The sequence below is a fragment of the Cervus canadensis genome, chromosome 5 (genome assembly GCF_019320065.1).
Source record: "Cervus canadensis isolate Bull #8, Minnesota chromosome 5, ASM1932006v1, whole genome shotgun sequence".
Lineage (NCBI taxonomy): Eukaryota > Metazoa > Chordata > Mammalia > Artiodactyla > Cervidae > Cervus > Cervus canadensis.
Genome location: NC_057390.1, coordinates 37,196,132 through 37,213,640, shown reverse-complemented (window position 1 = coordinate 37,213,640; position 17,509 = coordinate 37,196,132). Strand labels below are relative to the sequence as shown.

Here is a 17,509-nt window from a genome sequence, read left to right as displayed (position 1 = left end):
TTTTGCCAATTATTCTACAGTGAATCACAGCTTTGAGCACCTATTGTTTTGTATTTGAACTGGTGTATCTTCAGGTGGAATCTTAAACATGAGATTGCTGAGCCAAAGGAAAAACCCATATATAACTTTATTATATTTGTATCAAATATTTCTCCATAGGATGTTACCCATTTTTGGCTCTTATCAGGAGTGTGTGAAAGTGTTTGTTTCTCTTCAATTTTAACAACTGAGTGTATTGTTAACTTTTTGGATTTTTATCATTTCCATAGGTAAGAAATGTCATCTCAGTGTTTTAATTTGCATTTTTTTTTTTACTGTAGTGAAATTGAGGTTCATCTGTATGTATTATATACATTTGCCTTTCTTCTTTCTATGGGTTGTCTCTTTATCCTGTTGTTTTTTTTTTTTTAATTGGGATTTTGGTCTTTTTCTTCTTGATAGTTACATATGATTTATATATCATTGAGATTAACTCTAGTCTGTGGTATATGTTGCAAATATTATTTCATGTTTTTGTTTTGACTTTGCTTATAATGGTTTCTTCATGCAAGTATTCAAAAATTGTTACATAGTCAAATTTTTAATCTATCTTTTGGCTGCTTTGGGGTTTTGAACAGAAGTCATAAATTCTTCTAATACTTAAAACTATGGTTTTAATATTAAAGAATTCTTTAACTTTCTATGATATTTCCTTTTCATAATATTATGTTGTCATTTCATGAAAGTAATAACTTCATGTATCTCTTAGAGGATATCAATTAGGAACTTAAGAGATTCTCATTCCTTCTCTGAATTATCTGTTCATCTGGAATCAATTTTTCAGTGCATTTGTCTTTAACATCCTCTTTGATGATGCATATTTTTTGTTGAAAATATGGTTAGTTTTATATCTAAAAAAGATATCTTAAGAGTGATCTGGGAGGTTGAAAACTTAAAGACTTTCTTTGGCTTGAGTGGTTGGAGCTCTGGCTTATTATACTGTCAGAGAAGCTCCCTTTGTGTGAATGAAGGGGACATTTGCTGGGGTTCTAACACACTCATCCTCAACAGCAGTTCTGACCAGAAATTTTTTGCCTTTGGTATGTGCTGGAGTACCTGTGTTAAGATTGTAATTTGTGAGTAAGCAGGCTACTATGGTGTATCTGGACCTTAAATTACTTTCCTTGTTTTTTTCTTCACTTCTTACTTTTACGCTTTATTATGTCTTTAATCTCTGAGTCCAGAAACTTTCCAGAGATTTTTCTCTCCTCATGTCCAATTTTCATACATGTTATAGTCTAGCTTCAATATCATGCTTATGTCTACCTGAAATTTGTTGAACTCTTTCATCCATTTAGTCATAATCTTCTTTTCCTTTCTGTACAGGATTATAAACTTATTATTTTTTGACTATTATTTTAATGGGTCTTTCTTAAGAAAGAAGAAAAACCAAAGTTTAACCAGAAGTCTCTGTGTCCAACTCATAAGTCAGGTCATGTAATTCTGGCATAGATTTTGGTCAAATTAATTCATTCTACATTGGTTACAATTTAAGTTTTTCCTAATTTTTATGTTTTGTATAATCCTGTAAAGAACATCTTTTACATATATTTTGGGGCACATTTCCAAATACCTTGAGGATAGTTTTTGAAGATACATTTTAGATATAGAGCTGCTGAATCAAAGAGCATTGTTTCTTATAGCTTTTGACACATTATCCATCAGAAATGTTATACCAGTTTTATTCTCAGACACAGCAGGTAAAAGAGGTCCTTTTCTCAAACCTCACTGAACATGAGATTATAGTCTGGTTAATTTTTTGCCAGTTTCAAAAGTAGAAGCACTGTCCAGTTCAAGAACTCTTACATTGATTTTGGAAGTGATGGTGATTATTTGCTTTCACTTATGAAGTATACAATTTGTGTCATGAATTATATCCCTGATTTTCACATCAGTTCTTTATGACGTGAATTGAATTACATTTTGGAGAAGACGAATATGAGATTCAGAAATGTTAAGTTATTGTTTCAGGGTTATGCAGCTACTAAACAGCTTATCTAGTATTCAAATTGGTATCTGTTTATTACTGCTGCTGCTGCCAAGTCGCTTCAGTCATGTCCAACTCTGTGCGACCCCATAGACGGCAGCCCACCAGGCTCCCCCGTCCCTGGGATTCTCCAGGCAAGAACACCAGAGTGGGTTGCCATTTCCTTCTCTAATGCATGAAAGTGAAAAGTAAAAGTGAAGTCGCTCAGTCGTGTCCGACTCTTCGTGACCCCATGGACTGCAGCCCACCAGGCTCCTCCGTCCATGGGGTTTTCCAGGCAAGAGTACTGGAGTGGGGTGCCATTGCCTTCTCCACTGTTTATTACTGTAGAGAGCTGAAGGTAGAATTTTGTGTGAAATAATAGTAAAGATATGTAAATGTTATGTTATTCTTTGAGCATAGTTATATTAATATTATTAATAGAGCTATCAATATTTGGAAATAAATCCCCTATTTAGTGATGATGAAAGCTAAATGCTTTCCACCTTCTATTTAAGGAACAGGTTGGAGCAACTGTGATCATTGCACTCTGATATGACTTTCATGTCACTCCAAACACCAAGTATATTATGAACTGCTTTGTACCATTGATGCTCTTCACTCGCTACTGATAGAAAACACATTGATTTTGTTGGGTGAAAGAATGAGATTTTGCATAGTTTATTAGTTATCTATATCTGAGTGACAAATTCCTTCAAAAGTTGGCTTAAAACAATGACAAACTTTAATTTTTTTTCACTATTTCTGTGGGTTAGAAGTTTGGGAGTAGTTTAGCTAAGTCTGGCCCAGAGAGAGATTTCAGTCAAGAAATCAGCTGTGGTTATACTTATTAGAAGACTTGGCTGGGACTAGAGAATCTGATTCCTAGGTGACTCACTCACATTGCTGGCAGGTTAGTCCTAGTTAAGAGGCTTCAATTCCTCAGTTTGTGAACCTCCGCATAGGCTGCTGAGTAACATCCTGACTTAGCAGCTGGCTTGCTCCAGAATGAGTGATTCAAGAGGGAGCAAGGCTGAAAGAAAAATGTCTTTTATGAATCAGTTTTGGAAGTTGCACTATCATTTCCACAATATCCTATTGGCTATATAGTCATCATGGGAGGAAACAATACAAGGGCATGAATATCAGTAGACAGTAATCATTGGATGTCGTGTTGCGTGTTGGAGGCTGGTTACCACATTTGGGTATGTAATATCCAGGCAGACAGTGGATGCAGGAATCAACACAACACTGAAGATATGCTGATCATAGTGGATTACAGTAAACAGATAGATGGATCCCGACTCACATAAAAACTGAATAACTCTCTATTTTATAGCAGTAAAAAATTATGGTTAGAATTCTTTTGTAAATGTTTGTCCAAAATGGTTGTCCTTCAATCACAACATTTATATGACAAATGCTCATAATGTTACTTTCTGCACCAGACAATGAACTAGGCAAGTTTACTCAATTCTCACAATGTTGGCATTATTATTCAGATTTTACACAGGAAGAAACAGCCTAATTGAGGTTAAGAGACAAGCCCAGGGCTACTTAACTCAGAAGTGGTAGAGTTGAGTTTCATCACTGGCCCTTTTCCTCTCTTCTGTGTTGTCTCCCATTACATATAGCGTTTCATGGGCGGAAGTTCCAGGAGCATCAGATTTTCATGTTGCAGATACTAAAAGGCCGATCTGAGCCTTATTTCTGATCACATAGTGAGAACAAATACTTTGCAGCTGATCCCCAACCTTCTAAACATCCTACTGGGAAAATTAAAGGGACTTTTTGAGGATATAGGTAGAAATTGGATTTTAACCACCGAGTAACAGAATCTGTTTTTGAGAAAGAAGAAATTTTGATGTTTTCAGCATAACTTGACCTTCTTAGTAATAAAATTCAATTTTTATCCAGCCAGAAGGAGAAGATCACTGAGTTCTTCCTTTGCAGTAGTCCCTGCTTTCTCTTTCTCAATAAAGGAGGAATATTCTTCTTCAGCAAGTCATCTGCATTTCTTAAGGCAATTTTTAAAGGCCAAAATTATTCTCAACAACCTAGTAGTATTTTATCTGGCTTAAAAGTCACTGCTTGCTCACTGAAGATACTTCTGTTAGGAGTAATAGTTACCTGCTTAACTTATGTGTAGTTGTATAGAACTTCAGAATGCTGATTCAATATGATGAACATAATGATGCGTTTTAAACTATTATATACACTTTAGTGTCTCAGGATGTCAGGTTCAGTTGGGTCTAATTCACCTAGGATCAGCTTTTAGATTTCTTTCAGAGTTGATCTTGGGTTTTTTTTTTTTTTTTTTTTTTTTTTTTAGCTTTTATATTCAAGTTTATTCTTCATTTAACTTTTAAACACTACTATAGTTGAATATTAAAACAAAAGCAAGTAGTGAGCATATTATGATTATAGTCCTTCACTCAATCACTACTGCAATAAAACCCCAGCAGTGAGTGTTATTCATGGGCCTACTAAGAGGTCTGACACTGAACACCACCCCGGGGATGATGTTCATCATCCTCATATGCTTCTCCACTGTAATGGCACCATCTTTCCTGATTTGGATCAAAGTCCACTAATTCTACCTGGTCCATTTCATCAGTCTCTTCTACTTCCTTCCTCTCAGGCAGAAGTTTTTCCAGCAAAGAGAGTTTATCAGGAGAGAGAAAGCCATTCTCAGGAAAGTTTACCTTAAATTCAATGATTAGGCGACCCTTTTCATATGGCCTACGATAAATTGGCATGCCTTCATTTAGCACACACTTGATATCTCCATGCTTGACGATCTGACCTGGATGAGAAGTGATGACTATGGTTCGGTTGTCAAGAGTAGATATTGGCTTCTGGAAGCCACACAACGCCTCAACCAGCTGTATGTCCATACACATGAAAAGATCTTCTCCTCGTCGAGTAAAAACAGCATGGTCCTTCTGATCTAAAACAATGATAATATCTCCTGGCTCCAGTCCTGATTCTTGGTCTCCTTCACCATGGAATGTTATCTTCTGGCCATCTTTCATGCCTTTGTCAATATGAACTTCTAGAATTTTCTTTTCTCGAACTATCTTCCTTCCGTTGCAGCTTTTACATCTATCTTTAGGGCTGATCCGCTCCCCATGGCCCTGGCACTCCATGCAGACAGACTGAATTTGCTGAACCATTCCAGGTCCTCTCTGATGAATTCTTATTTGCATTCCAGTACCTCGGCAATTGGGACAGCATTCTACCGCTCCTTTCTTACCACCTTGGCCTTCACATTTGTCACAAATCACATTCTTTTGCAGAGCTAGTTTTCTTGTTGCACCATTATATGAATCTTCTAAAGTTACTGTAAGTTGATGCACAACGTTTTTACCTCTCCTCTCTCTCTGCATCCTGCCTCCTCCTCTGAAAAACATATCAAAGATGTCCATGGGGGAGCCAAAACCACCACCTGCTCCACCTTCTTTAATTGCCTGTTCTCCTCCTTTGTCATATAATTCCCTTTTCTTTGCATCAGAAAGCACTTCGTAAGCTTGAGAAATCTGTTTAAACTTCTCGCCTTCATTTGGGTTCTTATCAGGGTGGTACTTCAAGGCCAGTTTCCTGTAAGCCTTTTTCAATTCTTCTTGGGTGGCATTGGGTTTGACCCCCAAAACATCATAGTAAGTGGTTTCTTTTTTTTTTTTTTTAAAGTGATCCACTATACATGTTTATTATTGGCAATGGATGAGACAAAGAGAAACATTCTTGGTAGTTTTTCCATCAACAAGTCCTGATATTCCATCTAAAATTCTATCTTTAAAATGGCCACTTTCCCCCTTTATCATGACTTCTGTCCAAATGATGACTATCATTGTCTTGGACCACAGCTAATGCTTTCCTCCTCCTCTCTCTACCTCCAGTCTTGCCCCACTCCTATACACAATAGCCAGCTTTTTAGATGTAAATCAGGTTGTCCTCCCTTATAACCTTCTGGAGGCTTCGCATTACAACTAGTGTACCATTACCTTCAAGGTCCTGATTCATCCACTCTTGCCTGTTTGTCTATCCTCATCTCCCACCATCCTGTTCAGAATCCTTGTAGCTGCAGCCATACCTGCCCGTCTTGGAAATGGCTGAGTCCTTTCCCACATCAAATTTTTGTACACTTGTTTACTCTGCCTTCAATAGGATTTCCTCTCTTGTCCACCAGACTCCTATTCATCCTTCAGATCTCAGCTCCACTCAGCCTTGCCTGACCATCCCACTGTCCTCCCCACTCCCAAACTAAATCATGTAACCTTGTTATTCTCTCTCAAGATTCCTATTCTTTCCATTGTCACACTTATTAAAACCAGTAATTGTATATCTGTTTTCTTTTTTTTTTTTTAATTTTTTTTAATTAGTTGGAGGCTAATTAACTTCAAACATTTCAGTGGGTTTTGTCATAATTGATATGAAACAGCCATAGATTTACACTTATTCCCGCTCCCGATCCCCCCTCCCATCTCCCTCTCACACTCCAATTCCTCTGGGTCTTCCCAATGCACCAGGCCCGAGCACTTGTCTCATGCATCCCACCTGGGCTGGTGATCTGTTTCACCATAGATAGTATACATGCTGTTCTTTTGAACTATCCCACCCTCACATTCTCCCACAGAGTTCAAAAGTCTGTTCTGTATTTCTGTGTCTCTTTTTTCTGTTTTGCATATAGGGTTATCGTTACCATCTTTCTAAATTCCATATATATGTGTTAGTATGCTGTAATGTTCTTTATTTTTCTGGCTTACTTCACTCTGTATAAGGGGCTCCAGTTTATCCATCTCATTAGAACTGATTCAAATGAATTCCTTTTAACGGCTGAGTAATATTCCATGGTGTATATGTACCACAGCTTCCTTATCCATTCGTCTGCTGATGGACATCTAGGTTGTTTCAATGTCCTGGCTATTATAAACAGTGCTGCAATGAACACTGGGGTGCACGTGTCTCTTTCAGATCTGGTTTCCTCAGTGTGTATGCCCAGAAGTGGGATTGCTGGGTCATATGGCAGTTCTATTTCCAGTTTTTAAGGAATCTCCACACTGTTTTCCATAGTGGCTGTACTAGTTTGCATTCCCACCAACAGTGTAAGAGGGTTCCCTTTTCTCCACACCCTCTCCAGCATTTATTGCTTGTAGACTTTTGGATAGCAGCCATCCTGACTGGCGTGTAATGGTACCTCATTGTGGTTTTGATTTGCATTTCTCTAATAATGAGTGATGTTGAGCAACTTTTCATGTGTTTGTTAGCCATCTGTATGTCTTCTTTGGAGAAATGTCTGTTTAGTTCTTTGGCCCATTTTTTGATTGGGTCATTTATTTTTCTGGAATTGAGCTGCAGGAGTTGCTTGTATATTTTGAGATTAATCCTTTGTCTGTTTCTTCATTTGCTATTATTTTCTCCCAATCTGACGGCTGTCTTTTCACCTTACTTATAGTTTCTTTTGTAGTGCAAAAGCTTTTAAGTTTCATTAGATCCCATTTGTTTATTTTTGCTTTTATTTCCAATATTCTGGGAGGCGGGTCATAGAGGATCTTGCTGTGATTTATGTCAGAGAGTGTTTTGCCTATGTTCTCCTCTAGGAGTTTTATAGTTTCTGGTCTTACATTTAGATCTTTAATCCATTTTGAGTTTATTTTTGTGTATGGTGTTAGAAAGTGTTCTAGTTTCATTCTTTTACAAGTGTTGACCAGTTTTCCCAGCACCACTTGTTAAAGAGGTTGTCTTTTTTCCATTGTATAATCTTGCCTCCTTTGTTGAAGATAAGATGTCCGTAGGTACGTGGATTAATCTCTGGGCTTTCTATTCTGTTCCATTGATCTATATTTCTGTCTTTGTGCCAGTACCATACTGTCTTGATGACTGTGGCTTTGTAGTAGAACCTGAAGTCAGGCAGGTTGATCCCTCCAGTTCCATTCTTCTTTTTCAAAGATTACTTTTGGCTATTCGAGGTTTTTTGTATTTCCATACAAATTGGAAATTCCTTTTGGTCTAAGTTCTGTGAAAAAATACCAGTTGGTAGCTGATAGGGATTGCATTGAATCTTAGATTGCTTTGGGTAGAATAGCCATTTACATATTGATTCTTCCAATCCATGAACATGTATAATGTTTCTCCATCTGTTTCTGTCCTCTTTGATTTCTTTCATCAGTGTTTTAAAGTTTTGTATGTATAGGTCTTTTGTTTCTTTAGGTAGATATACTCCTAAGTATTTTATTCTTTTTGTTGCAATGGTGAATGGTATTGTTTCCTTAATTTCTCTTTCTGTTTTTTCATTGTTAGTATATAGGAATGCAAGGGATTTCTGTGTGTTAATTTTATATCCTGCAACTTTACTATATTCATTGATTAGCTCTAGTAATTTTCTGGTAGAGTCTTTAGGGTTTTCTATGTAGAGGATCATGTCATCTGCAAACAGCGAGAGTTTCACTTCTTCTTTTCCTATCTGGATTCCTTTTACTTCTTTTTCTGCTCTGATTGCTGTGGCCAAAACTTCCAACACTATGTTGAATAGTAGTGGTGAGAGTGGGCACCCTTGTCTTGTTCCTGATTTCAGGGGAAATGCTTTCAATTTTTCAACATTGAGGGTGATGCTTGCTGTGGGTTTGTCATATATAGCTTTTATTATGTTGAGGTATGTTCCTTCTATTCCTGCTTTTTGGAGAGTTTTAATCATAAATGAGTGTTGAATTTTGTCAAAGGCTTTCTCTGCATCTATTGAGATAATCATATGGTTTTTATCTTTCAATTTGTTAATGTGGTGTATTACATTGATTGATTTGCGGATATTAAAGAATCCTTGCATTCCTGGGATAAAGCCCACTTGGTCATGGTGTATGATTTTTTTAATATATTGTTGGATTCTGTTTGCTAGAATTTTGTTAAGGATTTTTGCATCTATGTTCATCAGTGATATTGGCCTGTAGTTTTCTTTTTTTTTGTGGCATCTTTGTCTGGTTTTGGAATTAGGGTGATGGTGGCCTCATAGAATGAGTTTGGAAGCTTACCTTCATCTGCAATTTTCTGGAAGAGTTTGAGTAAGATAGGTGTTAGCTCTTCTCTAAATTTTTGGTAGAATTCAGCTGTGAAGCCATCTGGTCCTGGCTTTTGTTTGCTGGAAGATTTTTGTTTACAGTTTCGATTTCCTTGCTTGTGATGGGTCTGTTAAGATCTTCTATTTCTTCCTGGTTCAGTTTTGGAAAGTTATACTTTTCTAAGAATTTGTCCATTTCATCCAAGTTGTCCATTTTATTGGCATAGAGCTGCTGGTAGTAGTCTCTTATGATCCTTTGTATTTCAGTGTTGTCTGTTGTGATCTCTCCATTTTCATTTCTAATTTTGTTAATTTGGTTCTTCTCTCTTTGTTTCTTAATGAGTCTTGCTAATGGTTTGTCAATTTTGTTTATTTTTTCAAAAAACCAGCTTTTAGCTTTGTTGATTTTTGCTATGGTCTCTTTAGTTTCTATTGCATTTATTTCTGCCCTGATTTTTAATATTTCTTTCCTTCTGCTAACCCTGGGGTTCTTCATTTCTTCCTTCTCTAATTGCTTTAGGTGTAGAATTAGGTTATTTATTTGGCTTTTTTCTTGTTTCTTGATGTAAGCCTGTAATGCTATGAACCTTCCCCTTAGCATTGCTTTTACAGTGTCCCATAGGTTTTGGGACAACCCAATTTTAAAATGGTCAAAAGATTTGAAAAGACATTTTCCAAAGAAGACATGCCTGAACAGGCAACAGGCATATGAAAAGATGTTCAACATCATTACTCACAGAGAAATGTAAATCAAAACCACAAAGAGATATCACCTCACACCCACTAGGATGGCTATATTAATAAAGACAATAACAACTGCTGATGAGGATGTGGGGTATTTGGGACCCTCATACATTGTGGGAATATAAAATAGTGCAGCCAATTTGGAAAACAGTCTGGCAGTTTCTCAAAGATTAAATATAGAGTTAACTCAGCAATTCCAGTCCTAATTATACATGCGAGAAAAATGAAAGCATACATCTACACACAAACACAGTATTATCCATAATGGCCAGAAAGTAGAAATAACCCAAAAGTCCACCAAGTGATAAATGTATAGATACAACATGGTATATCCTGATGATGTAATGTTATTTGTTAATACAAAGAAATGAAGTATTGATACATGCTACAACATGGATGAACATTTTAAACATTATGCTAAAAGGATCAAACCCAGGTCTCCCCCATGGCAGGCAGATTCTTTACTATCTGAGCCACAAGGGAAGCCCAAGAATACTGGAGTGGGTAGCCTATCCCTCCTCCAGGGGATCTTCCCGACCCAGGAATTGAACCCGCTGAGCTACCAGGGAAGCCCTAAGTTAATGAAGCCAGCCACAAAGGGCCATATATTGTATGATTTCACTACATGAAATGCCCAAATTGTACCTCAGATGGTAAAGAATCTGCCTGCAATGCAGAAGACCTGGGTTCGATCCCTGGCTCAGAATGATCCCCTGGAGAAGGGAATGGCTACCTACTTCAGTATTCTTATCTGGAGAATCCCATGGACCGCAGAACCTGGTGAGCTACAGTCCATGGGGTCACAAAGACTCAGATACGACTGAATGACTAAAACTTTCGTAGTGACAGAAAGTAGACTTGTGATTGCCTAAGGCTGGTGGGATTGAGGGAAAATAGGCAGTGATTGCCAACAGGTACAGGTTTCTTTTGGGTTTGAAATATTCTAAAATATTCTACATACTTGGACAAAAATATACTAAAATTGATTGTGGTAATGGTTGCACAACTCTGAATATACTAAAAAAAAATTGAATTGTATACTTTAAATGGGTGAATTGTAAAATCTGTGAATTATAATTTAACAGAGTTGTTACTAAAAATTGATGTAGAAAGAGTGGGATGGAGGGAGAAAAGAATGGGGGGGCAAAATTCTCTTTAAATATGGAACATTAAGTAACATTCATTTCTCTCTCCCCAAATGCCAACAAAATACTGAGAAAAAAAATTTTTTTAAGGCATAATCTCTTTTTTAAAAGACAAATGACAAATAATATGGGAGAAAAACTACAACCAAGGGGAGATGTCAACACAATTTTGAATGTTGGAAAAGTAGATGCATGAGTGTCATCCCAACATAGCAGACTCAAAAAAGCTGAAAACCAAGCTTATATGGAAAGACAAGATGGAATATTTGCATGCCAGAAAGCACCAGAAAGTCTCAGAAATTGAATGCATTGGTTACTTCTGAAGACTGTGCTATGGGATGAGGCTGATAATAGGAGTGTTGGTTGAAAGTTTACATAAGGAGGCATTAAGTTCCCTTCCTACACCCATGGAATTAGGCAACACACCCCATCACCACCTCTATGCCCTCCCTGACTCTGCTGCTGCAACGGGAGAAAGACAGGTGGTTTTTCTTCTGCATAGGAAGTGGGTTTCAGACTCCAGGTTCAGGACTTGGGCTCTGGACTCAGAGACCCAAGACATGGATGAAGGAGGATTGAGATGATCAACTAAAAACGGGAATGTAATCAAATGTGTGGAAAAATAAAGTATAAGAATCTCACATAAAGTAAAACAAAGTGACAAAAAGATGGTAAATAAGAGAGAAAATAATATTGGAGGATTAATCCAGATGGTTCAACATTAAGATTATAAGAGTTCTAAGCATGGGTGGGTGATAAATGAGATCAGGAAAAAAATGGAAGGAAAATTTTTTTTTTTTTTAATGCAAGAAATTTTTCTAGAACTTGAATGTGCTTCTAAATGAAAAGGATGTGTCAGGTATCCTGCAGAATGCCCATCATTGCAAAATTTCATAATACTAGAATTCTGGAAGAGTATTTTTTCAAATTTCTAAGGGAAATTCTGTCCAAGACAGATTTCTATACTTAACAAAATGACTGGTCAAGTGTGACGGTAGAATGTAGAGCAAGGAAGAGGAATCATGTAATCCACGAGATCAGGATTCAACACAGGAGAGAAACAAAATTCCCAGAATGATGGTGAAGTGGAGCCTCTGGGTAACAGCTGGGCTGCAGGCCTAGAGAATAGTTGGAGCAGATGGAAACAAAGGGTAGGAGAATTTTGAAAGGCTTATCTCCAAGGGTAGGGAGGGCAAGACATTACTTGAAGTGATGATCTTATAGAAAGAAGGGCTCAGGCTTCAGGAGTTTAGGGGTGAGCTAAATAGATTTAAAAAAAAAAGAGAGAGAGCAACTTAATAGCTCTAGAGCAAATAAAAGGTACTATAAGAAAAGAAGAGTAAATTTAGAGGTGGTTGTTGTACAGTCAGTAAGTCATGTCTGACTCTTTGCTACCTCATAGATTGCAGCACGCCAAGCTTCCCTGTCCTTCACTATCTGGTGGTATCTGCTCAAACTCACATCCATTGAGTCGATGATGCCATCCAACCATCTCATCCTCTGTCACCCTCTTCTCCTCCTGCCCTCAATCTTTCCCAGCATCAGGGTCTTTTCCAATGAGTCAGTTCTTCACATCAGGTGGACAAAATACTGGAGCTTCAGCATCAGTCCTTCCAATGAATATTCAGGACTGATTTCCTTTAGGATTGACTGGTCTGATCTCCTTGCAGATTTAGAGGTACATAATTATAATTTTGGTGTCCTTCCAAGATACCTGGTAAATCACTTTTCCTCCTCCTTACCTAAGTTTTGAATAATTTGATAAATAAAACTAAGGAATTTAGGGGAAAGATAAAATACCATTTTCATTCTTTATGATAAAGGTTGATTTGGCTAAAGTAATTTAGTTGGGAGAGCCAAATGGACTGAACCCCAGATTGGGCATATTTTCTCACCCAGCGAGGGCAGTGCTCCAGGGAGTGCTTGTTCCTTGGTAATGAACAGTTTCCAGGGGGGCAGAAGGAAAAATAACTGATCCAAATTAACCAACCAAATCAAGCTACTCTTTCTCCTTGAGAGAGAAGGATATGAATAACTACGTTGGGCAGAGAGAACAGAGAAATCCCACCTCAAGGAAGAAAACTTCAGGAGTGGGTAACAGGCTTCCCTCCTGACAATAGTGATGCCAATGTGAAGAGTGATTTCACCAGAAACTATAACAGAGCAATCTAAGAAGGGTAAGGGAGTGCAGACATTTACAACAGTGGTGGCATTAGAGAGCTAAATCCCCATTCTCAAAAGAGAACTGCAATAGCTGGTATGAAAATGAAAAGCCAAGAAATGATAGAACATGTTAAGAGGCAGTAAGTAGCCAAAGGAGAGGAGCAACCCCACTTCCAAGGAGTGGCGGCTGTGCGGGCACAGGAGGGCCGAGAGGAGCTACTTCATGTTCAAGGTCAGGAGGGGCAAGAGAAGACTGCACATGGACATCACCAGACGGTCAACACCAAAATCAGATTGATTATATTCTTTGTAGCCAAAGATGGAGAAGCTCTATACAGTCAGCAAAACAAGACCGGGAGATGACTGGGCCTCAGATCATGAACTCCTTATTGCCAAATTCAGACTTAAATTGAAGAAAGTAGGGAAAACCAGTAGACCATTCAGGTATGACCTAAATCAAATCCCTTATGGTTATACAGTGGAAGTGAGAAATAGATTTAAGGGACTAGATCTGATAGAGTGCCTGATGAACTATGGACGGAGGTTAGTGACATCATACGGGAGACAGGAATCAAGACCATCCCCATGGAAAAGAAATGCAAAATGGCAAAATGGCTGTCTGAGGAGGACTTACAAATAGCTGTGAAAAGAAAAGAAGCGAAAAGCAATGGAGAAAAGGAAAGATATACCCATTTGAATGCAGAGTTTCAAAGAATAGCAAGGAGAGATAAGAAAGCCTTCCTCAGCGATCAATGCAAAGAAATAGAGGAAAACAACATAATGGGAAAGACTAGAGATCTCTTCAAGAAAATTAGAGATACCAAGGGAAAATTTCATGCAAAGATGAGCACATTAAAGGACAGAAATGATATGGACCTAACAGAAGCAGAAGATATTAAGAAGAGGTGGCAAGAATACACAGAAGAACTGTACAAAAAAGATCTTCATGACCCCGATAATCACGATGGTGTGATCACTCACCTAGAGCCAGACATCCTGGAATGTGAAGTCTAGTGGGCCTTAGAAAGCATCACTACGAACAAAGCCTGTGGAGATGATGGAATTCCAATTGACCTATTTCAATGAAAGATGAATCTTTCAAGTGAAAGATGATGCTGTGAAAGTGCTGCACTCAGTATGCCAGCAAATTTGGAAAACTCAGCAGCGGCCACAGGACTGGAAAAGGTTAGTTTTCATTGCAAAGTGTTCAAACTACCACACAATTGCACTCATCTCACACGCTGGTAAAGCAATGCTCAAAATTCTCCAAACCAAGCTTCAGCAATACGTGAACCGTGAACTTCCAGATGTTCAAACTGGTTTTAGAAAAGGCAGAGGAACCGGAGATCAAATTGCCAACATCTGCTGGATGATCAAAAAAGCAAGAGAGTTCCAGAAAAACATCTATTTCTGCTTTATTGACTATGCCAAAGCCTTTGACTGTATGGATCGCAATAAACTGTGGAGAATTCTGAAAGAGATGGGACTACCAGACCACCTGACCTGCCTCTTGAGAAACCTATATGCAGGTCAGGAAGCAACGGTTAGAACTGGACATGGAACAACAGACTGGTTCCAAATAGGAAAAGGAGTATGTCAAGGCTGTATATTGTCACCCTGCTTATTTAACTTATATGCAGAGTACATCATGAGAAATGCTGGGCTGGAAGAAGCAAAAGCTGGAAATCAAGATTGCTGTGAGAAATATCAATAACCTCAGATATGCAGATGACACCACCCTTACGGCAGGAAGTGAAGAGGAACTAAAAAACCTCTTGATGAAAGTGAAAGAGGAGAGTGAAAAAGTTGGCTTAAAGCTCAACATTCAGAAAACTAAGATCATGGCATCCAGTCCCATCACTTCCTGGCAAATAAATGGGGAAACAGTGGAAACAGTGTCAGACTTTATTTTCTTATGCTCCAAAATCACTGCAGATGGTGACTGCAGCCATGAAATTAAAAGGTGCTTACTCCTTAGAAGGAAAGTTATGACCAACCTAGACAACATATTAAAAAGCAGAGACATTATTTTGCCAACAAAGGTTCATCTGGTAAAGGCTATGGTTTTTCCAGTGGTCATGTATGGATGTGACAGTTGGACTGTGAAGAAAGCTGAGCACCGAAGAATTGATGGTTTTGAACTGTGGTATTAGAGAAGACTCTTGAGAGTCCCTTGGACTGCAAGGAGATCCAACCAGTCCATCCTGAAGGAGATCAGTCCTGGGTGTTCATTGGAAGGACTGACGCTGAAGCTGAAACTCCAATACTTTGGCCACCTCATGCGAAGAGTTGACTCATTGGAAAAGACCCTGATGCTGGGAGGGATTGGGGGCACGAGGAGAAGGGGATGACAGAGGATGAGATGGCTGGATGGCATCACTGACTCGATGGACATGAGTTTGAGTAAACTCCAGGAGTTGGTGATGGACAGGGAGGCCTGGCGTGTTGCGATTCATGGGGTCGCAAAGAGTTGGACACAACTGAGAGACTGAACTGAATTGAACTGAAGTAGCCAAAGAAATAGGTGAAAACAGCTCTAAGAGTAGAATGTGGTAGCCTTGGACGAAGGGCTGGGTGAAGAGATGCAGAGCAGAGAACTCCTACTCTTTCAACATGGACTTGTCTGTAATGCTGTTGAACTTAAAGATTTTGGGTTAGGTTGGATCAATGAAATTGCCAATATTTGACTATGTATGACCTTAAAACGGCTATCCCATGTACACGAACATATGATTGCATAGTTCAACCTAAAATTTTAACAGAAATTCAATTTTAGAAATTTTCTAATGGAAGGCAAAGGAATGTGATCCTTGGAGAACTTTCTCTGCCCCTCTTTCTCTGGTTTGTGTGCTTTTCCCTTGAATCCCCTCACCCCCATTGATGTACCTATGTGTGTGGTTCTACAGCATTGTCATCATCTGATCCTGTCTCCTCTATACTGGTTGTGACTATTTTGAGGGGATGACTCTTTTTATAAGGGAACCCACACAGCATCAAGCCCAAAGCAGCCACAGTATTTTCTAAATGACATAACCTGTGTTAACAACCTTCATTGGGTCTTGGACCCAAAGCTTCCTTTCCCAGGTGTTTATAATACCTGGGAAATAACTCCTTATAATAACTCCTTATATCTCCTTTATAATAACTCCTTATGGCTTCTTGACCTTCTGGCTAAGATCAAGTATAGTATGTTCTTAACAGTTTAATATAATAACCCTTTAGTAGACTATCATAGGATTTTTTACAGAATCTACATCAAACTCACTACTTGTAATTTGTAGAATCTACTATAGTCTCCTTTTTCTTAAGGAAAAAAAAAATTTTTTTTTTTTTTTAACAGAAACCTGATCTAGGCTTCCCAGGTTGCTCACAGGAAGAACCCACCTTGCCAATGCAGGAGACACAGGGGATCTTCCCTGGAGGAGGAAATGGTAACCCACTCCAATAGTCTTGCCTGGACAATACCACGGACAGAGAAGCATGGTGGGGTATAGTCCATGGAGTCACAAAGAATCAGACGTGACTGAGCAAGCACACACACATTTTTCCATTCAGCTTCTCACCACGGTCCACGTTACATATTTGGAGGTTCTCTCAACAGTTGGAGTGATGTGTGTGCACCAGGAGACCTGACCTCCCTTAGGTGCTCTGGAGGCCAAATAATGGAGTGGTTTAGCTCTCAGACTCAGATGGCCAGGGTATAATTTATGTTCCTTCCCTTCCCCTAATTACATGAAACGTAAATAGTTTCACCTTCAAAAGTTTATGGTTTCTAATATCTAAATGAGATAGTGCCTAAAACCACAGAGTTACTGTACAAATTCAGTGAGATGATGCAGGAAGCATTCAGATATGTCACTGTTACTCTCTAACATGGGTTTCCTCCAGTCCGGACTTCTAGTTCCCTTTCATTGATATATGTTCTACGATTTTCAATCCAAAGGTCATTCTTTGTTGCCAAAATAATGGTGAAAGAAGAAGGAAAAGCTCTGATTTTTTTTTTAATTGTTGGTCTGCACACAAGCAAAACTCCAGGTAACAGGCCCATTTCCCACCTCTGCCTTGTGGAGTTACTCTGAACCTAATTTTATGGGGTTTGTTGCCCTGAACATTTCTTACTAGCTCATGGGAACTGATGTCTGTACAACATTGTTCCCACAGGGTGTGCCTCTCACCCCTGGCTCCAAGTGCTCACTTCCCTCATGACAACTCATCAGAGAGCTCCAGTGTAGCCACCCTGGTTTCTCTAAGCACCCATTTTTACCTCTCACTGGGTGTCTGCATTTGTGCAGATGAAGTACCATGGCTCTGAGAGCTCCTCATCCCTCCAGGTACCTGCTTTTCTCTGAACTCCAGGACCCAGGGACTCAGCCTCACTCAGGTCCAGCTTTCCTCCTGGCT

General features: G+C 38.7%; 1 protein-coding gene across 1 annotated transcript; it reads right to left on the bottom strand.

Moving 5' to 3' along the window:
* Positions 1-4,336: 4,336 nt before the first annotated feature.
* On the bottom strand, positions 4,337-5,679 carry LOC122441692 (dnaJ homolog subfamily A member 1-like). The gene has a single exon (XM_043468608.1). It carries the CDS (start codon positions 5,431-5,433, stop codon positions 4,492-4,494), a length of 942 nt encoding a protein of 313 aa, XP_043324543.1. The 5' UTR covers positions 5,434-5,679; the 3' UTR covers positions 4,337-4,491.
* Positions 5,680-17,509: the final 11,830 nt, after the last annotated feature.

Coding starts and splice junctions, on each gene's coding strand:
- LOC122441692 (XM_043468608.1), bottom strand. CDS start 5,433: ATGGACATCTTTGATATGTTTTTCAGAGGAGGAGGCAGGATGCAGAGA.